The sequence below is a fragment of the Bos javanicus genome, chromosome 7 (genome assembly GCF_032452875.1).
Source record: "Bos javanicus breed banteng chromosome 7, ARS-OSU_banteng_1.0, whole genome shotgun sequence".
Lineage (NCBI taxonomy): Eukaryota > Metazoa > Chordata > Mammalia > Artiodactyla > Bovidae > Bos > Bos javanicus.
This window is the reverse complement of record NC_083874.1, coordinates 89,640,849-89,663,504: the sequence shown is the minus strand read 5'-3', so window position 1 is coordinate 89,663,504 and position 22,656 is coordinate 89,640,849. Positions and strand designations below refer to the sequence as shown.

At 37.5% G+C, this 22,656-nt stretch overlaps 2 protein-coding genes across 5 annotated transcripts in view; one reads left to right on the top strand and one right to left on the bottom strand.

Annotated features, from left to right (window-relative positions):
* Positions 1-1,146: 1,146 nt before the first annotated feature.
* LYSMD3 (LysM domain containing 3) lies at positions 1,147-15,717 on the top strand. Its single transcript, XM_061424374.1, has 3 exons — positions 1,147-1,238; positions 6,450-6,712; positions 10,997-15,717. Exons 2-3 carry the CDS (start codon positions 6,458-6,460, stop codon positions 11,660-11,662), a joined length of 921 nt encoding a protein of 306 aa, XP_061280358.1. The 5' UTR covers positions 1,147-1,238; positions 6,450-6,457; the 3' UTR covers positions 11,663-15,717.
* Positions 15,718-17,015: 1,298 nt separating this feature from the next.
* POLR3G (RNA polymerase III subunit G) overlaps positions 17,016-22,656 on the bottom strand; it is a 44,942-nt gene continuing 39,301 nt past the window's right edge. For all 4 annotated transcript variants that reach the window (XM_061424380.1, XM_061424376.1, XM_061424377.1 and 1 more), the window contains 2 exons: positions 21,710-21,856; positions 17,016-18,050 (listed from right to left, as the gene is read on the bottom strand). In XM_061424380.1, the coding sequence (XP_061280364.1) occupies positions 17,964-18,050; positions 21,710-21,856 (234 nt within the window). In that variant the 3' untranslated portion in view covers positions 17,016-17,963. The remainder of the gene's footprint in view (positions 18,051-21,709; positions 21,857-22,656) is intronic.

Genomic DNA, 22,656 nt, shown 5'->3' with positions numbered 1-22,656 from the left:
AGAAAACAGAAAACATAATCTTTGAAAATAATCTAAAACAAAGCCTCGAAGACTTCATGATGCATAAATATTCAGACATTCCTCAAAGAAGTACACTGCACCCTGCCTGTTTGGGTCTAAAATTTATATTGTCATAAGAACAGCCTGATCGTCAAAGTGTAAAGTCTAACGTCAACACTGGGAGACATTACGCACATCATTAAAAACGCTTTACACTTATTCACATAAATGCAAACACGTTATCACACTCATTCAGTAAATTTCTGAGAAGCACCATGTATGATGTCATGAGTTTGTCATTTAACAAACTAAAATCTTATTGACTCCAAAACAAACGTGGTAGGCTTTCAGTTAATTTTCAAAACAAACTAAATTGCAATTTGTAAACAGCCTTGTCTCATAGAGAAAAGGAAGCCTGAAATCCCGGGGCTCGAGGGCAAACATTTTCCGGGGCTTAACTCTAGGTGGCTCACTTTCCTCATCTAAGAATATAAAGGCTGAAACAATTGTCCTCTGCCGCCCAAGGGTTTTTTCCCTCCAGTATTTTGTCTTTTCTGCAGGAGTCGAGAGGATTCAGTACGAAGAAGCATGGAATAATTTAAAACATGGATGTCAATGCTTAGGGGCGTCCTTCCCCACACCACACAAACCTTCAGAGGCAAAGAGGAAATGCACAGCAGCCCCGGACAAACCCTCACAAACCATCAGTACCGCCCCCCTCAGTGTTTTCCAGCCGGTCTTTGCCAACGCGGTACGAATGAAACAGACGACTACACGCTGTCCGCCCAAATAGCTGGATTAGCCTGCGGACTTGGCCCCGGAGCGTTTACGTACTGGGGAAAATGAAGGGGCGGGGCCGAAGGGGAGGAGTCAGGGGCAGGGCTGGAACCTGCACCCGACTCCCGGGCTACAGCGGAATCCCTGCGCCTGCGCGCCGGCGTCGGCCTGTGGTTAGGGAGTCCCGGGTTCTTGGGCTCGCCCTCGCGCCCCCGCCCTCCTCCTCCTCCCGGTCTCTTCCCACCTCCGCCCACTTGACGCGATGACGCACGGCAGGTTTGCGGACGTGGCGGCGGCGCACGGCACGAAAGGCGGAGACGTTGGCGGCGGCGGCGGCGACGGTGGAGGAGGACAGGGGCAGTCGGAGACTGAGGCTCGGCCATGAACTGGCCCGGGACCGCGGCGGCGGCGGCGGACCTGGTGGCCGTCTCCTCGTTAAGTCCCCCCTGCTAACGGGACAGGTAAAGATGGCGGCCAGAGGTGGGTGAGGGGGTGGGAGGTGGCCGAGTCCGGCCGGCGGCGTTGGGGCCCGGACTGCCCCTTCGCTGGAGGCGGCGCGGACCCAGCGGCCGCAGATGTGGCGGGCCGGCTGTCGGGGGTTCGGACCCCGGCCCCGCTTGGAAGAGACTCCGAGGCAGCGGAGACCTTCGAGACCAGCTCCACCAAAGCCCCTTGTTACACTCTCGGGGAAACTGAGGCTCGGAGGAAAGGCTCCTCCCTGCCCGAATCCCTGAGCATCGCGTTTCCCGACTAGACACGCTACCTTTCTCCCACAACCTCGTGTTTGTGTTGAATATTCGTTGACAGCAGCTGGTCCACATCGTCCCAAGTGCGATGACAACATAGGGATCTGAGGTTTGATCATCGCTAGGTGTAACAGAAAAAAAACTAGACGTGTGGAAAGGAGGAGGAGGGAAGTTAAGTTTCTAGAAACTCGATTGGCCCTGAGAAAACACTCTCTCTGATACTGTCCCAGTGCTGAAGTAGCTTGAGACCTGTGGCCCTTTTAATTGCTACTTGCTTAAGAAACGTCAAAGTGAAAACACCCAACAGCATTTATAGAGCACGTAGGCATTGGGGAAATAATTTTCAGTTACCGAATGAGCTGATGAGTACTTTAACATGGGGTCCATTGGGTGTCTTGTAATCTACGTAGCATGCAGGCTTGTTTTAGTTTTCTGAAGGAGGCACTTGTGCTTTCTGTCCTGCCCTAAGAGAATTGTAACAGGTGGCGCGAATTGAGCCAGATGACTTCACTACTGTGTACTTTGTAATCTTTTATATAGTTGGCCCAGATAATTATATGCCAGGGCCAGAGTCTAGCTTTTCATGTCAGTTAGGGACACAACCAACTCTTGATTATTCAGAAACAAACGATCCAGTTTGTGATATTCTACTGCCTGCGTTACTTCAGTACAAGGGGAGTGAAGAGATGGTGAGACAGATACTGTTTCGCAGTGGATCATGGAGTCGCTGCTGCTAAGTCGCTTCAGTCGTGTCCGACTCTCTGCGACCCTATGGACTGTAGCCCGCCAGGCTCCTCTGTGCCTGGGATTCTCCAGGCAAGAATACCAGAGTGGGTTGCCATGCCCTCTTCCCGGGGATCTTCCCGACCAGTGGATCAAACCTGCATCTCTTAGGTCTTCCGCATTGGCAGAGAGGTTCTTTACCACTGGCGCCACCTGTGTAGCACATACTATGGAGAGACGTTGATAATAGTATCTAAAATGGCTGTTGTGCCTTGCTCAGTGAATTTCAGCGGTACTAAGCCACTTGGGGATTCTAAGAACAAATTATCAGGAGAAAAAGTCTAAAGTTGGCAGCATAACTGAGTTATAGTATCAGTTCAGTTCAGTCGCTCAGTCGTGTCCGACTCTCTGCGACCCTATGAATCGCAGCACGCCAAGCCTCCCTGTCCATCACCAACTCCCGGAGTTCACTCAGACTCACGTCTGTGGAGTCGGTGATGCCATCCAGCCATCTCATCCTCTGTCGTCCCCTTTTCCTCCTGCCACCAATCCCTATAACCAAGTGTAAATTGCTGTATATTAAGTGGTTCATAACTTGTAAAACTTTTTGAGAATATGAAAACAATGAATATTATCCCCAGAAAAGTGTGCATATGTATACAGTTTTGCCTAGGAATCCACAGTATTCAGATATTTCCTAGATTAAAGACAGTATTGAAAGACTGTTAAAAAAGTGGAAATAAAACTATTATCTGTTTTAGGTGAAGGTGAGATACTCTTTCAACTTCTTTGAGAACAAAATAAAAATAAAGCATCCTTAATTTATTATGGTATTAAAACAAGTTTCATCTTTAACCTTGTTAGAGTTGTCACTTGTTAGAATTCCTTGAAGGAATAGATGTGATTTTAAAACTGCTTTTGAGATGTAAAATGTGGGTAGGTTTCTGTAGTTTGGTGGCTGCTGAGTCAGTTTATGGTAGTAAATAATGTAGCTGTACAGGTGAAATAATCGACTTAATATGTAGCTATTAGTTACTTATTGAGTAGAAACTTGAATTTTTAAAGCATTACCATATTGCCATAAGAGCAGGGACAGAAACTGGTTTTCTGGGGTTGGATTCAATGATATGAAATAGTTATCAAAATTTTCTAAGTATGTCCCAACATAGTAGATGATTTATTGTATATATTACAAATTCAGACTTTTGGAGTTGGTCTTTTCTGATTTTTTTCTTTTCCACCTGGTGCTTGTCCATAGTATTCACAACTGCCTTTGGGGAATCATTTAGTCTTGGCTTTCATTGCACAGCATTTTCATGATTTCCTCCTCCTCTGATTACTTATTTTCCCTCTTTGCAGGCTGATCTTCCTTCATCTAGATACTCTAGATGTTCTAGAGTAACATCTAGATACTCTAGATGTTAGCAGTTCTCTAAGGGTCCGCATTGGACCCACTTTTCTTATTCTGCACCCTCTCTCTCCAGGTAATCTTATCTATACAGCTTCAGTTTCCACCTATGTGCAGGCGAGTCATGAATTATGTCACTCAGACCTTTCTGAATTTGACCACATAGTCCACTTGACTATTTGACATTCTTTTTGGTTATCTTAAAGCAATTTATAATCAAAGTCACCCACCCTCACCCCATGCTCTTCCAGAGTTCCAAATCTTAGTGAATGGCACCAACGTTTACTCAGGGACACAAATCAGAAATCTTGGTGTGACCTTTAACTAATTTCTTTTCTTCGTATCTGAGCCACATTGTTAAGCCCTAAGTATTTTACCTTCCAAATTCCTTTTACTACTTCTCTACTCTCTTTCACAATTATTAAAAATAATCTATCCTTCCTTATGTGAATAATTAATATGAAGCTAAAACCGTGAGTGTGGAATTGGTTTATGTTCTTGTTTTTTGTTTTTAACACTGATAGACTTTGGTGGGGGAGGGTCTGGTTGCCACCTGGGATCCTACTCTCCTAACATAGGTAAGAAGGGATTTAGAAACCTTTGGGCAGTGTCTATATTCTGGGGCCCCAGGGTAGGAAGGGGGTAATTGCTGGGTGGCCTGGAGGTGGGGAGGCAGAGCCCTTGCCACCTGCATGCCCACATCCACCCTGAACATGATGGTGGGGTGAGATGCTCTGGGAGGGATGAGGAAGTCCCCAGGCTAGGGCCAAGTTGGCAACAGGGCTTATGGCAGGTAGCCACAGCTTCAGCAGCACTAGGTACCATAGTTACACGGCATCTTGTTGCTGGCATCGTCAGTGGTGACTTGTAGTCATACATGAGCTCCTCACCACGCAGGAAGCAATGCAGGGTAGGTAAAGATGATGATGTGCCCCTAGCCCTCCACGTGGATGACTCGAGAAAGCAGTTGGGTTCACAGGAGTGGTTGATGACGCAGACACCATTGCCATACATCGTGGCACGCCTGTGTCAAAGTCATCCATTCAGAACATGTAGCACCAAATGCCCCTCCCATTGGAGAATTTCTCCCACCTACTCTTTTTTAATGAGAATAGGTCAGCTTGATGAAGGTGAGTTGTGAGTGAGTACACTTAAGTGAGCTCTCATCTCAGTCTTAAATTGTCTTTTCTGTAGTATAAGTGAATCAGATCAGATCAGATCAGTCACTCAGTCATGTCCGACTCTTTGCGACCCCATGAATCGCAGCATGCCAGGCCTCCCTGTCCATCACAAACTCCCAGAGTTCACTCAGACTCACGTCCATCGAGTCAGTGATGCCATCCAGCCATCTCATCCTCTGTCGTCCCCTTCTCCTCTTGCCCCCAAGCCCTCCCAGCATCAGAGTCTTTTCCAATGAGTCAGTTCTTCGCATGAGGTGGCCAAAGTACTGGAGTTTCAGCTTTAGCATCATTCCTTCCAAAGAAATCAGAATGGACTGGTTGGACCTCCTTGCAGTCCAAGGGACTCTCAAGAGTCTTCTCCAATACCACAGTTCAAAAGCATCAATTCTCCAGCGCTCAGCCTTCTTCACAGTCCAACTCTCACATCCATACATGACCACAGGAAAAACCATAGCCTTGACTAGACAGACCTTTGTTGGCAAAGTAATGTCTCTGCTTTTGAATATGCTATCTAGGTTGGTCATAACCTTCCTTCCAAGGAGTAAGGGTCTTTTAATTTCATGGTTGCAGTCACCATCTGCAGTGATTTTGGAGCCCAGAAAAATAAAGTCTGACACTGTTTCCACTGTTTCCCCATCTATTTCCCATGAAGTGATGGGACCGGATGCCATGATCTTCGTTTTCTGAATGTTGAGCTTTAAGCCAACTTTTTCACTCTCCACTTTCACTTTCATCAAGAGGCTTTTTAGTTTCTCTTCACTTTCTGCCATAAAGGTGGTGTCATCTGCATATCTGAGGTTATTGATATTTCTCCTGGCAGTCTTGATTCCAGCTTGTGTTTCTTCCAGTCCAACGTTTCTCATGATGTACTCTGCATATAAGTTAAATAAACGGGGTCTGTTCACAGTCTCTATGAACTATAAGTTTAGTTTCATGGGAGCTTTGGTAAGCTAAAAGTTTGATGAAAAGCTGCCAGGGAAGAAAAATCTTGGGAGGGAAGAAAAATCTCGGGGGGGAAGAAAAATCCCTGGTTGAGAGCAAAATCATGACCTGTATAGATGGCACATATTGTACTAAGTATAAATACTGAAATTAGCCTGATCCAGGGAAGTGGGAGGGGAGTCCAAAAGATAGTTCAGTCTCATGGAACTTAAAACTCAGGACAACTCAGAAAGTTTGGGGTTTATAAAAGTGTGTATATATGTAAAAACTATATTTTGATTCCATCAGATCTATAAATTATATATATGATCACACGTTTTTAAGATATGTGATCTTAAAATTATTTCTTATATTTTCTTCACATACTCAGCATGGGGAAGCTTAATTTTTTGACCTAAAAAAATATAGCAATTTGCCCTTATTAAAATGTAAGCATCACTGTTTTGTGACAAACAATCTGAAAGAATGGATTACCTCTTCCATCCCATTGTCTCCATTGCCAGATATGCTCATTGTTCTTCAACAGCTACAAAACTTGAACCTAAGTTTTTAAATAACTCAAACCATTCTTTAAAAAACAAAATATAGAGTGTCTTGAATATAAGATTCATGTAAATCAGTCAAATGGGTCAGCTACATTCCACAGTTTCCTCTGCCTTCTTTCCCCACCAGATTTGGACATGGCTGGGAGGCATCAGAATCGTAGTTTTCCTCTTCCAGGAATTCATTCAAGTGCTCAAGTACATGCATTTGGAAATTGTGCAGACAGTGATATGTTGGAGGAAGATGCTGAAGTGTATGAGCTTCGATCCCGAGGAAAAGAAAAAATCCGAAGAAGTACATCAAAAGATAGACTTGATGACATTATAGTGTTAACAAAAGATATACAGGAAGGAGACACTTTAAATGCAATAGCCCTTCAGTACTGTTGTACGGTAAGTTTTAATCTGATTTTGCATAATGCAGCCCCAAATACACCATTTGTTCATAGTACAAGTTGGAGTAAAGTCTGTGCCCTTTTATCTTCGTTCCTCCACCCCCTACTTTTTTTCCTCTTTCCACAGAAATCTCTTATCCTGTTGGTGGATGTTAACTTCTTAAATTTTAAGTGAACACTTGAATTCTGTTTATTTCTAAGTCATGATTCTGTTTTCAGATTGAAAACACTGAAATGTATTTATTTTTCTCCTTATTCAAGTTGTAAGAGAATGTAGAAATATATGAGAAAAATATTTTTCCTGTCCCAATTTCCTAAGATAACACACACTGGTGTATCTCTTTCCATACCTTCTCTCAGGGGAGATGTATATGTATGTGGTGATGTTTTTAAAATTGGTTTATATTATCCATGTTACTGTGTAAGTTGCCTCTTTTTCATTTCTTAGTATATCATGGACATCCCTCATAGCCATATAGGTCTGACTATGGTATATAGCTTACAATGTTCCATAGTATGGATATACCACAGTTATTAAATTGTTCTCTTATTCATGGGTAGTCAGGATTTCCTCCATGTTTTGCATTGGGCAGTGAATGTCATCACTAACTAATACCTTTGTTTCTGTGAAATAGATTCTCTTAAGAGGGATTTATAGAGGAAAGGTATATTTTTTATTTTACTAGGTATTAAATTCTGTTTAAATTCATTTTATATCTGTGTCATGTCCATCTTGCATCCATAACATGGAATCTGTTTTCATGTAAACATGTTTAAATCCTTTGTTATCAAAGTTTTTATTCTTAGGCTCCCAAAAGAATTTTGAAATGTACTATGTAACATCTCGCACATTTTAAAGTGAACATCTTAAATACATCATGACTTAAAATTGTTTCAAAGAATTTAATTTCCAGAATGTTGTCAATATTGATATTTAAAAATAAGACTATTAGAATATTCTTTAAATGTATGCATGGAATTCTAAATACCACCAGGATTTGCTACCTAAAATCATTCATTTAAAATATATGAGCTGTCTTTTTAGTAGCATGAAATTTTATATATTCCTTTTTCTCCTTGATTAATATTTTCATTCTCCCCCTCAAAATCTTTCATAGTGTAAAATATATTTATGCTTGAGAACCTTTATTGATTACCTGTCACACATATATTGATAAATTTATATATATATTTAAATTTAATTTTATAAAGTTTCCTACGACCATGAGGTTCTATGTGTTATTTTTTATGAATAAGTACTGCAGTTATTCACAATTGATCAAAACAAATATTACACATTTTAATTTAAACATTTAATAAAATATTTTATTGAAATGCATTTCTTGATGGAGTAAGAAAAGCTGGGTTTGGGGTTTTTTGTGATTTGTTCATGTATGGGAACATTTATTGTTAAATCAGAAAATGATTTGATTTCATTCTTTAATGCAGATAAAATTGTTAATATGTATTCTGTAGAGAAATAAGACCATGGAGAAAGCAACCTTAGAAGGTTGTTAATGGAAAGTAATCAAGACTTTTAAGATTGGGACAAGGCTAAAAATATCAACATGGAGATCCAAGAGAAGAATATGGTCTAGTCGTTTTATTAGAGAAAGACAGCAGTTTTCTAGAGCCTAGAAAGTTTTCTTAGAAAAAGAGAAATCTGAAATGCCATCTGAATGATTTAAAAATAGGTCATATTTTTAATCAGGGAGGTTTTGAAAAGAACAAAGTATTTCAGACATGACAGTGAAGTAGAAAAGATAGCAAGGAGGTATAAACAGACAACAGAGGAAGTTTATTAGGTGTGTCAGAAATGAGTGACACAGACTAGGATACTGTGCTTTAAGATAACTGAGGAAAAGTGTGCTATATAGTAAGAACATCATTTTAAGGTTTTAAAGAGTGCTGCAAAATGGGGGTAGGGTGGGGCAGGGAGAACCTGCTGGTGAATTAGAGGGAATCCAAGAAAGAGGTTATTGGAATATCCAATGAATATAAGTGCGTGGGCTAAAATACTTACAGCAAGGATAGAGAAGAAGCTGATAGAAAATGTATTAGGGGCAATCACAAGATGTGTCTGCTGTTTCCTTAATTAAATGTAGAGTGATGAAAGGCAGTTAGCTTAACAGAGAAGATGGCATTGGCCATAGTAATGGGAAAATTGATAAAGCGGAGTTAGGAGTTAAACAGTGCTCTGTTTGACAGAGCTCAACTAATAGGGGAAAAAAACGATTAATCTTACAAAAAGGATTTATCATTTAAAAATTAAGGAAGTTAGTGCTATATTCTGCTTATAAATATTCAACCTTAGGAATTATTAAAATATGCCTGTTATAAAACAGTGATAAGAGGAATAAAAAGTTCAGGGTTGGAATCTTAAATGTAACCAAGGAAGTTAGCATAACAGAGAAAACATTATAGGGGTGTTTAGAGAGGTAGAGGCTAAATCTTGGAAGCAAGGTTCAGAAAGATTGCTGAGTAGGTATTAGTTGGAATGTACAATACCAAACAAAAGAGCATTTAAAGAGAATAGGGTCAGGCTTTCATGTTGTCAGTGAATCCTCATTTGTTTTAAAGAAGATTCCTAAGGTATTAAAATGACGAAGCACCCTTTAACATTACACTGTCATCTCCTCTCTCTTTTCCTTCCACACATACACGTCAAAGGAATTCACTTTTTCTCATTCTGCATCACACTGGATCAGTAATATGCAATTAATCCAGGTCACTACTGCCTCTTAAAAACCCTCTTTGACAACCTGGATTCTGCAGGTTTCTGATTTTCCTACTGTTAAAGTTTAATATGAGCTAACACTTGCATAATATATGTGTTTCACTATAGATGTTCTTTGGACATTTTAATACATTAATCTTCACAGTAACCGTTATGTGGTAGGTAGTATTATTACGGTCATTTTACATATGTGAAACTGATTTGCAGAGAGGTTAAACAACCTGCCCCAAATCGTAACAGCTAGAAAGTGTCAAGGTCATGCTTCAAATGCAAGTGACCTGTGCTTTTAACCACTATCATATAGTGCTTTCCTGGCTACTGTTTCTCAGTCTGTTTTGTGGCTTTCTCTTACTCAGCACGCACCTCAAATGTTGGCATTCCTCAGGGATCTTTGCTTTGTTGCCTTCTTCTAGCAAATCTATCTACTCTTGTGACTTCAATTATCATTTCTGCTGGTAATCCACAAATCTCTCTTTTTCGCTGGATCATTCTTCTGAATTTCAGACATTGATCTCTTAACTGCCTTTTGGACATCCTCCACTTTCATATTTCAGGCACCTCAAAGTCAACACGTGTGAAATCTGTGTTCATTCTCTCTTCCGTATCTTAATGAGGGACATGATTATCCATTGTTGGCCATGTCAGAAATCTAAGTTTTATCCTAGATTTACTTTAACTTCTCTGACATCAATCAGGTGATAAATGATCAGGGCTTAGTTTACAGCTTTGATGAACTAATAATTTAAAAGTAGTTGGAGAGCCTGGCATAGTAATTGGTAGCCTGAGAAATACTCCCTTACTCTTGCCATTGTTGGCAGGTGGATAGGATATATAGACAGGTTGAGGACTATATAAAATATACAAGGAAAGCCTATAAAAATGACTGATCTTGGGAGGAGCTGAATAATGCATTTACAGCAAGAAGTTTGGGGGGAAATGGCTTCAGAAAACAAGTGAAGGAGATAAATTATCACTTTATTAATTCCAACATGTATTTTTAAAAATAAAATATTTTAACATCTTTAAAATTAGAATGGTGGCATCTTCAATATTTGGTGGAGTTTTTTACCTTTATGATGCATAGAATAATGGGACATCCTAAGAGTGGATGGCATCTTAGTTTTGATAAAACATGGTACTTTTATTGGGTTAAGTTGACATTTGCCTATACTCTAACTGCCACATAAGAAGAACTTAAGTCTGTAATCCTTCCTTCACAAATTGTTTACAAGCAGCAGAGTGTGATATTTGTATAGGATGTGCAAAGAGAAATATCAAAAGATCCTAGAATCTATTTAACTAGAATTAGTGTTAACAATATATGGGTTGATGTTAGAATATAATTGGTGATTTCTTAAGACTGGTAGATCAAGAGTGGTGTAGAACTGTTATCCACAAATAAAATCTCTCTGGATGTGATAACTCAGTACTTCCAATACTAAGCTCATTTTTTCCCCTCTAAAAGTAACTGGGATGAATGAATTGTTACTACTTTTATTTTGATTCAGAATTTAGTTGAATGTTGTTGTTTTTTTTTTCTTACAGGTAGCAGATATCAAGAGGGTTAACAATCTCATCAGTGACCAAGACTTTTTTGCCCTTAGGTCTATCAAAATTCCAGTAAAAAAGTTTAGTTCATTGACTGAAACACTTTATCCTCCAAAAGGAAGACAGGCTTCACGTCCTTCAACTGTTCAGTACCTTCCAGAACAACAGGAAGTTTTGTCAGCTATTGACTGTCTTTCTTCCACCGAGTCAGCTGGTAGCTTTCTAAAAGAAGTAGACCGAGACATCGAACAAATAGTAAAATGTACAGACACCAAAAGAGAGAACCTTAATGAGGTGGTGTCTGCTTTGACAGCACAACAGGTCCGTTTTGAACCTGACAACAAAAACATTCAACGGAAGGATCCTTACTATGGAGCAGACTGGGGAATAGGGTGGTGGACAGCTGTAGTGATAATGTTGATAGTAGGCATAATAACACCAGTGTTTTATTTGCTGTATTATGAAATTTTAGCTAAGGTGGATGTCAGTCACCATTCAACGGTGGATTCTTCACATTTGCATTCAGGAGTCACACCCCCATCACAGCAGAGAGAAATGGAAAATGGAATTGCTCCAACTAAAGGAATACCCTTTGGTCCACAAGATGATCATAAACTATATAATCAAGATTCTCAGTTACCTGCTGCTCAACACAAAACATAGCAGTTAGTTCACAATTACAGTTACCAATCACATGTGCATTTGGAACTTGGTCAATCAGTTACAGTCAGTAACCACTTCAAAGGCAGAATTTAGACTGAAGATGCTTTGTTTTTCACCTTTTGTTATTTGGAGCCACTTACAAATGGGTTGAGTATAAAATCCTTACAGTTGCTAGTTGTTGATATTGAAAGCAGTGAATCTGTGTATCTGTTGTATCAATGCTTAAAGCAGAAATGAATTTGAATGTGTGTCTAGGAAGTTCTTGAAAAATGCATCTTTTTCTTAGTCAAGACTGGTTATCTTTAAATTTTATTTTTAAAGTATTTTTGTTTTGAGGTTATTAGTAATACATTTATTAAGCAAATAATGATAGCATCAGATGTCTGCAGCTGATGAAAATTTTAATACTGTGAGCCATCAAGATGTTCAGTTGCAAGAAAGTCTAATTCTAAAATTATTTGATAGCACTTAAAATTCTATTTTGAAGTTTTAAAAAAGCATTTAGTTCATACACTATGAAAGCATAAGTAGAACAGAAATGAGAAAGTTATCTATAATGTCTGTAATAGAGGGTGAGATATATTATTATTAAACCCCCCAAATAATGTGTTACTGTTGGGAAGTTGCCATTTGGTCACTAGAACACTGGATTATGTCAGGACGTAAAAGTTATCTTTATCTCTTAAAGAATGCTGCCACTGCTTCTGTTTTTTAAGTAATTTTATTTGCCTCTGATATTTGAAAGCACTTTGGTTCTTCTTTGATGAAAGTGTTACACATGTACAGGTTACCATTATTTAGCAAATATTTCCTCACATACTGTGGTAAGTTGTTGCTGTATTACATGTAATAACATGCCTTAATTACATTTAATGCCTTATATAATTTTTAGAATTAAGCATTGTTTTAGATAGTCCAATAGGATTCATAACATAGGCTGTATAAAATTAGCCTCCACCTTCACTATCAAGCACAAGTTAATGGGATGAAAACATTTTCAGTCTCTCTCTGAGGTCTGTTGCAGAAAAGCAGGGGTAAAGAGACCATTAGCATTAGCAGTAACAGACATATTGCTTTATTGATCCCTTAGCCTCTAGAGTTTTTCAAAGAGAAAATGTTCAACTTAGATCCTTTTTCCCTGAATTAGAGCATCTCTGGGGAACAGAGGCCAGAGGTGTATGGTTTGGTCAGAAAGAAGGGGTTTATAGGGCCACATTTTAAGATCTACTGTGCATCAGACAGACTCTGGCTAAATTGCATTTGCATATTGATTCTATGATTTAATTTTTTAAAGTATGTGTTTTTAAAATGTTATCTAATTCATTAGAAGCAAGATTTGGTAGAGTCTGGCTTGCCTGTTTTGTGTATAATAAAGTATGTACCTTAAGATACATAATAACACCTCATTTTCTGGGCATTATTTCCTAACTTTTAATGTTTAAGCTTTTTGACCAGTTGTTTTGTATTTCAGATTTCAATCTGGATACAAAGTGAGGTGAACAAAATATATATATATATATGCTTAATGAGGCTTAATGTACTTTCAGGAGCAATGTGTCAGAGAAAGATAGGACAAAGAAGTCAAACATTAAAGCCCTTCCATATATATATCAGAGGACCTTAGATGATTACCAGAAAGCATTAATATGGAAGTCTGTAGCAAATTGATTTTTTGAGTGACTCTATTAGTTTGAGATTTAAAAAATTGTTTTAATGTGCCTTGGGCATCTTTCTAATTTATGCTCAGTGTTAACTTGGTCAGTTTACATTGTATTTATTAAGCCTGCTGAAAATCAAGTTTTAGGGAAGAAAATAAAAGATTATTTTAGGATAGAATGGGCTAGATGGCCTTTGAAGAACTTTGTTTACATCAAATTGATGAAATTTCAGATAGTCAAGGATTCCTTTCTGCTTGTGATACTTGGAAATTGACAAAGAGAAGTCTGATTTCCAAAATCATTAACATTTTAAAAAGTAGGTGTTCTGTGTTGGTTAAAAACATTTTCTGTCTTGCAGAGTGTCCTATTCCTTGAAGGAAGTATAACATATCCTTCTGACACAGTTTCCTTTGTCCTTATGTTTGAATTATATATATTATAATTAAAAAATTAAAAATATATTTTTACTTGATTGAATATAGTTTGAATTACATATAATTCTATGTATATGTTATATATAGAGAGAATTCTATATGTTATATATATAGAATTCTAGATTTTAATCCTTGTCAAAAAAAATTTCCTAAGCATTTAATAGATAAAATAATTTTAACTTTTAAAAAGTACTAAGTAGTACTACAAAATTTGTAGTAAATGCAGATTACTTTGTAAAACTTAATAAAACAAGAAAAGTTATCATTTGATATTGTGGCTTTTGTGTTGAAACCCTTATTTGAATTTACTGAGACTTTACATTAGAAGATACATACACACGTATGTATGTAAAAGTAACAACTGTGAATCACTGCATTAGGTTCACTTTAAATGTTGGAGTTGCAAGTGTTTAAGAAAAACCTGCTTATTTTTAAAAGGGGCAGTTCTTTCTTAAAGTTTGGGTACAAATGGTTAAGCTTGTTTCAAACAATGGATGGTATTTAAATAATTTTTGCAATCCTATTCCTAGAAAATTATGGGCTTTGTGTCCTTAAAAGATATATTAAGATCAGTTATAGAGTCATTAGGAATTAGAAGACAGTAAAGTTAACTTCTTCGAAAACTTGTATTTTAAAGCTTGTCTTTTTCTGAGCCCTACTTGTTCAGTGGCCTGAAAAGTTCTTTAAATGAACCACTATTCAGTCATTAGTTTTACTAAAATTACCTACTTGGAATATGAAGCATACAATTAATTAGGTTTTCGAAATACCATGAAACAGGATACAGTCAAAGTGTTACAGAGTAAAGGTGGAGTTTTGGGAAGTCTGTATTTAAACGGTACATTATGATGGGAATCATTCTTATTTTGAATTACGTTGCTCAGGAAATCAGTATTTTTCTTCCAAGTATGTGCATATTGCACTGTTGGATCACAGAAATCTGAATGCTTTAATTATTTTATGTATGCAAATTATATAAAACTTTTGTATAATGTATTTTATACAAATGCAGCATGGAATTGTAGAATATTATGTTAGCATGTACATCTGTAAAACTGGGTTTTAAAACTTTCTGCCCCTTATTTTTCATATTTTAAAAGATATACAAAATGTAATAAAGTTTCTATTTTATTATTCAATCAAAAAATGGAAGCTGGTTAATTTAATTGAATAAAGCAAATCTTTTCTCCTCCTCTATTTGATAAAAGAGATACTATGTAAGTTAGACTGAATTGCCGAAGATTTACCAATTCAGATTCCCCCTTATATTGAAACAAAATACACTGGATGACTTATAGTACATAAGTGAAAGGAAATGAAAACAAATTTCAGATGAACGTTATTTGCAGTGAAAAAGGCCTTACGAGGCATGGAGATTACAGATTGGTCATGTAACAATATGCTCTATTTACATCTAAATTTTATTATGAAACAAACTTTTTATCTCAAAATACTAATTGTAAGAAATACTAGTAACAAAAATCAGGTATTTGGAGTTATTTAATGGAGAATCTGTGGTGTAAACCTTGGTTTCTTCATTTTTAAAAGCATCTTAATCTTAAAATTGTATTTATAATTTTTCTTATAAAAAGTTACTAACTTCAGAACCTTTAAGCATACTAAAGAAAAGCCCTGATACTGTACATCTGAAAGTGGGGAAGGAAAGGTTAACAAGGTCCAGTGAGTGTCAGCATTCTCTCAATATCCAAATCTCTTTGTTCTTACAGCTTTTCATCACCTAGAGTTTTATTGTTGATGGTTGTTTGTTCAAGAACATCTGATACTGGCATCCTGCTCAACAAATATACAGTTACCGTACTAGTTTGTAAAATAAGTATTAACAAATTAGTTTTCTCAAACATTTCAAGTAGGGTCAAAATAAAACAATATAAAACAAAAGGACACAATTTTTTTTTTTTGCAGGAATTTAATGTGTAAACATACAGAAAAATAAGCATTAGAGCCACAAAACAATTTTGCATCTTATATATAGAAATTTTAAAGACACTTCACCATCAAGTATGAGGCGAATCTCTGCACTAAAGTTTACCTTCTTACAGAATAATTTCACAGTCTTCTTAGATTTTAAGCCAGAAAAATAAGATTGCCACTGTTAAAGCAACCCGCAAATACTTCTTGCCTGTTCTCACAATTAGTCTACTTTAAACTTATAAAAAGATCTTCCCAAGGAGGAAGGCAATGCACTTAATCGACATGGCTGGGCCTCCCCAGCAAATCCTTGCCCATAGTAGGTACTTTACCATCTGCAGGACTAAAATGGTGGCAACAAACTGGAAGCCAGGAAAAAAGATTCCTGTATCTTTGGTGTATTTGCCTGATTCACATGTTATCTTCAGATTCATAAAAAAGGAAGTGTAACAGAACAATAAGATTTGTATAAATTAAATAGTATTTAGCTGTAGTACTAAGGAGTTGAGAGAATAAGAAACATGTAACTTACCAACCCTAAATGACTTGCCCATTACAACTGAAAAGTGAGACTTCTACTCTTAAGTAGATTGCTACTTTAGAGTGTTTCATTCATGTTTTCCATTTATAATCTTTAAAATTTTTCATAAACTCCTTTAAGAAATCACATAGGATCAGCACAATACTGAATAATGGCCCTCACACCCATAGTGAATGATCTGAGAAAATATTACAATTGAAAGTGGTCTTTTTTTCCTGAGAAAGCCATATTACAAGATGGCACAAGACAATACACATTTTTTCCTCTAGAAAATAAGATGGGAAAATCAGATTTCGATACATTTTGTGAGGAAAATAAGTCTGTCTCTCAAAACTGTGCAATCACTTTGCCAGTTACAATTTTTTTTAGAGGGTGAGAATCAAATTTAAGCATGATCATTGCCACAAGGTGAGAGAATGAACACACATGGTAAACTCTGGTTGGAATTTAAGCAGTTTTTATAGAAAACTGTTTACAAGTGAAGAAACTAAGGCACAGAAAACCTAACCAAGCTCAATTTCAAGGCTGAGTTTAATAGTAAAGGTAGAAACAGAATCTACGGCTCTGATTCTCAGGTCAGAGAGCAATGCGTGGTATCTTCCCAAGAGGGAAAAAATTATTTTTTTGGAGAGTAATGTTAATAAATCATTTAAAAAATACATAATAAGAATGTCCTTGAAAATCTTTGGCATATGTGAGTCATTGGAAGCTGAAGATTTTAGATATCCTCTCTCCTACCCCAATACAAAAAGGGGAGCTAGTTTTTAAATGAATCAAAAAAGATTAATCTCAATTTCAAAGTGACCTGAGTTTTATTCTGCATTGTTAAATCAACTGGACAGTTTGAGTCCTATGAAACGTAACAGAGGCCACTACACCTCAAAGATTACACATATATGCATTCTGCAATGAGATTTATACAACTTGAACTTACTCCACATTTTCATCAAGTACAAAATTAAATACCTCAGTCTAATTTTTCATTAACCAGTGACTCAAAGATAACAAACTTGATACAGTGGGATGATTAATTGATCTATAGGATGGTATGAAGTTAGCCCCAAATTCAGGTATTTATTTATCCCAGGTCTTCGTATTGCTTTGAGATTAAATTATGAAATTAGCTCAGATTGGCATTTCTCCCTGTGTGTGTGTTTCCAATCACAAAACTTTTAATCTCATAAAATATGCATTTGTAAGAGCTCAGGTAGGTTTATGTAGTCATAATATAGTAGCACAGAACATGCCATGTAAAAGTAAAAAATAAAATTATTTTCAAGTTTCTTTGTTTCTAAAGTGCTCTATGTGCAGTATTAAACCAACTTTCAGATTATAGAAATCCACTATGATGACTAGTAGCAGTTTTAGAAAAGATCAACGTTAAATAAGAATAATTTTTTAAAGTATGAATACATAGATTAAAAGATGCAAAAACTCTTTAAAAAAGATGCAGAAACTCTTCAGGCACATTCTAATCCAAAACATAAAAAAAAAATCCACATGAATACATTAGAGATGACAGGTGTTGAGAAGGAAGGTCAGTGTCAGAAATTAACTGGTAAGGTGACTAGTGTGTAAACTCAAAGTGGTTCTGAATATTTTAGCAACAAGTATTTTTCCAACAAAACAGTAACAAAATAAAGTACTTACTCATTCCTTATCAGAAATAAAATAGAAAATAAGTCTGTCCAAATGTTCAGAAGCTGTTTCATAAAAATATTTTTTGAGAAATTCCATAGCTAGTAGGTTGCTTCATCCATGTTGTCGTCACTGTCCACACCAAAATCATCTCCATCTTCAAAGTAGGAATTGATGTAGTCATTTTCCTAAGTGAAATGATACACTCCTCAGTAAACTTCAAAAGTATGAGTAGTAACATTAAAGAATATAATGTGGGCTATCCCTTTAAACATAAGTTTATAAATACCAAAGTTAGGTAACTAGAAACTAGGCCAGGCTTAAAAGAAGCCTCTGTTATTTCAATGCTTAAAACATTGACTTTCACACATCTACCTGTGCTCTTTCTTCCTCGAGACCACCATCCCCTACTAGTCTCAGGCACCAACTAGCTCAGAGAACATATACGGATGCCCATTACATGTTACCAGGATACATCTCATTCATTATACCTTAGAGGAGGGATGATACGTGGTTTAGCTAGTTTAACCACTATACACTTACTCCAAACAAATGTACAAACAATAAATGAAGCCAATTTACACTAACATTCATTTGACTACACCAGAACTAAGGTTTTCAGTTGTAATAGCTGAGCATAAGCAGAGATTTTTGCTTCCTATCAAAATAAATAAAAGACCTCAAGATACTGAATCAAACATAGAGGATGACATATTACATTCTATCTAGGGTGGCTCAGTTTCTTTTAAGAGAGATTAATCCCCTGGGAACATTCCAATTCTTCTGGGTGAGTAAGACTACTATCCATGTATATGACTCAAGATATTTCTGCTTTCTACCAAAAATTCAAAAATCCATTTTGGATATAGATTAAAAGAAATTTAAGGGAGTTATTAACCAACTGCAGTGTGTGGACTGTCACTAGATTCCAATTGGAACAAGCAAAAATTTTTCTCCCATCAAAACAATCTGAACACTGGTTTAATACTTGATGGTATTAAAGAAATATATTTTATTCTATTAGCTATGATAATGTGATAAAGAGCCCTTATTTTTGAGTACATACTGAACTAATGAAGCTGAACTTCCCAATACTTCACCCACCTGATGCAAAGAACTGACTCACCAGAAATGACCCTGATGTTGGGAAAGACTGAAAGTGGACAGAAAAGGGGATGATAGAGGATAAGATGGTTGGATGGCATCACCGACTCGATGCACATAAGTAAGCTCCAGGAGTTGGTGATGGACAGGGAGGCCTGGCATGCTGCAGTCCCTGGGGTCGCAAAGAGTCAGATATGACTGAGCGACTGAGCTGACTGAAATATTTATGGATGAAATGATACAATGCCTGGGATTTGCTTTACAATGATCCAAGGCAGCTGGGGCTTTGAAGGGGGTTGGGGGGCAGGAGCGGACTGGGTGGATGAAAGAGCAGCAGAAAGGCTGGCTATGAATTGATGATTGTTAAAGCTGAATGATGAGTCTGTAGGTGTTTTTATTACTAGTCACTAGTTTTTGAACATGACTGAAATTTGCCATAAAAAATTAACCTCCAAGATATTGTTTTGAGGGTGTTAGCCTGCTGTGGCCCTCTTTGCCTGGCAAAGCACAAGCTATTCTTTTCTACTTCACCCCCTGCCAAATTAATCTCCATATCTCTATTATCTATAGCAGGAATTATCACAGAGTAATTAAGAAATAGAGACTATTCTCAAAAGAAAGTCTCCTGGATATCATTTTTTTTAGGATTTGCATGGTGGGATACTATATATAAATTTATATAAATAATGTAAGAAAGGTAACGTATTATTCAGATATGTCTTTCATTACTTTGTCCTCACTAAACACTGTAATTTCCTGTTTCTAGCTCAGACCCTTACTATATCTAGGAAGCTGTCCTGGTTTCTCTGGTGCTAAGAAACCCAACAGTCTGGAAACCCGGCTGAATCCTGGGGGTAGTGTATAGGGGAGGGGTGGCATGGTGCAGGTGAGGCCGCCTTGCTAAGGACACTGGTGTGAAAGTGTAAGCTAGTCAGTTTGTACACACAGTGGAAATGAGAAAGGAAGAGACACTGCATTTCAAATTGAGCATATGCTACTTGGGCTTAGACATGTGCACGTCCAAGTGGGTTCAGTGACTCACATTTGGTAATTCTGTGAGATGAGTCATCTTGATACAAAGACGGGTACAGAGTCAGAACCTGTTGAAACTGATGGTGTAAAGGGTTCTTGCCTTCATTTGGGCCCCTGCTCTTTAACTACAACATTCAAAAGGCTGAAGAAAAAGTCCATATTTTCTCAATTTTACATGTAGGTGTTATATAGATAATTCGCTCCATTTTACTCTTCCAAACAAAATGCTTATCACATCCTCAATATATATATATCAATGAGCTGCTGCCAAGTCACTTCAGTCATGTCCGACTCTGTGCGACCCCATAGACGGCAGACCACCAGGCTCCCCCATCCCTGGGATTCTCCAAGCAAGAACACTGGAGTGGGTTGCCATTTCCTTCTCCAATGAGTTAATTAGCAGTAATTTTTCATTAGTTAACTGCTAAAAAGAGCAAAGAGAGTAACTTTAAATATGGAAAGGCTCTGAGCTTGCTTATACCCAGACTCACCTAGCCTCACCTTTAAAATATGTATCATTTGTTTATTAAAATAAAAAGTTGGGTTTTTAAAAAATGAAATACAGTTATATGAACCCATTGGTGGTGTTTAGTACTCTATATAGAATTCTGAAATTACTAGAATTCTAATGTTTGTTGTTTTTGTTAGGACAGATCTTAATTTCAAACACAGCTCAAGTCTAGACTTTATAAACAGAGCATTTCAAAAGCCAAAGAATATTCAAGAAAATTTCAAAAAAGAGTAACATGCTCTTAAAATATTAACAAATAATGAGAAGTTTCTATTAATTGGAATGTCTTAGTGATGATTCAGACATAGATCAATGGAACAGAGGCCAGAAATACATCTAAGCAGATGAAGGAATCTAAGAGCTGATAAAGGAGAATTTCAAATCAATGCAGAAAGAAAATTATTTAGTACATGAGGCAGGCAACTGGCTAGCCATTTGGAAGCAGATAAAAATGAATCAGTACGCTTCCTGCACACCAATATAAAACCAAAATTTAAGGCAACTGTAGCATATAATTAAGATTTCTTAGGTGGAGCAGTTCAGGTAAAAGAAAGATTCATCAGTGTGGTGTGTGAAGTCAAAATGGAGTGAAGACAGTGGTCACTGGAATGTATCAACAGAAGAAACTCTAACGTGAGGCATCTACAAAGCCCCAAAGAGGCCGTGACCAACACAATCACCGTGCTTGATTGACTCCAGCTTACTTTGAAATGCACCTTGTTTCTGAAAGTTGGAAATCCCAAATCTAAAATACGGAGTTCTGACTCAGTCATACTTGAGGTTGAATTATGAATGTTCTCTGATAGCATCCACATGCACTTTGGGATTTAAAACCTGATGGTATTTCTGGATTCCCCCTCAACATATGACTAAACCCGTAATTTATACCTTATTGCTGACTTAAAGTGATAAGTAGATAAATCTCAAACTAAACGGAACCATTTCCCTAACTTACGGACTTCCACGGTCAAAGCTGTCTATCAAGTAACTCTTACCTCCTACATTCCATTTGGTATCACTATAATTTCAATGCTATAATTCTCCTAGTGCCAAAGACTTGATGCCATGGATAATAATATACCCCTGGTTCCCATCAACTTGGTTTTTGTTTAACATTTTAATTACATACCACATATCTGATTCCTTGTTAGATCATCCTAAGTTCAGGACCTTTGCTACTCTCCCAGAATGGCCCATTACCTCTTCTTGCTCTTCTTCATCATATTCCTCTTGTTCTGCAGCATCATCTTCCTCATCATCATCGCCTTCTTTACTTTTCTCTTTGCTTCCTTCTTTCTCTTCATTTTCCTCATCTGATTTTTCACCATCACCTTTCTTTTCCAATTCCTAGTATAAATGAACTTCATTAATTTAAATGGAAACCACCAGACTCTGACGTTCCTGCTCAACCTCAAGAGAACAGTTACCTACCACCTAATTCTAACCCTCCCTTACCAACACCGCCAGCTCCTCACCTAGGACACTGTGAGCTACCTCAAGACAGGAGGTACTCACTGGCTCGTCATTACATTGGTACCTTCTTTGATTTTGTTATTTTATAACTCCGTCTTGGGGGAATTTGCTGGTGGTCCAGTGGCTAAGACAGGGGGCTGGGTTCAATTCCTGGTCAGAGAACTAGATCCCATGTGCCACAACTAAGAAAGACTATGCAGCCAAATAAATTAAAATATATAAAAAAAGAACACACACAAAAAATTGGTCTTGGGTAATGCTTCGATTTCAGCTCTATAGCATAGTGCTTTATTTTTATGATTACTATCCTGCTACTGCTGCTAAGTCACTTCAGTCGTGCGACCCCATAGACGGCAGCCCACCAGGCTTCCCCGTCCCTGGGATTCTCCAGGCAAGAACACTGGAGTGGGTGGCCATTTCCTTCTCCAATGCATGAAAGTGAAAAGTGAAAGGGAAGTTGCTTAGTTGTGTCCGACTCTAGCGACCCCATGGACTGCAGCCCACCAGGCTCCTCCGTCCATGGGATTTTCTAGGCAAAAGTACTGGAGTGGGGTGCCATTGCCTTCTCCGGATTACTATCCTACTTCCTTCAGCTTATGAAGAACTTTCAGAATGTTATTTTTTCTTCTCCTTCATGAAAGGAGAAAAGAGAATGTAATGGTAACATTTCAAAG

Bases quoted from the DNA above. Each gene is read 5' to 3' on its own strand.
- LYSMD3 (XM_061424374.1), top strand. From the start codon at position 6,458: ATGGCTGGGAGGCATCAGAATCGTAGTTTTCCTCTTCCAGGAATTCAT. The intron at 6,713-10,996 runs GTAAGTTTTAAT...TTTTTCTTACAG, and splicing joins CCCTTCAGTACTGTTGTACG to GTAGCAGATATCAAGAGGGT.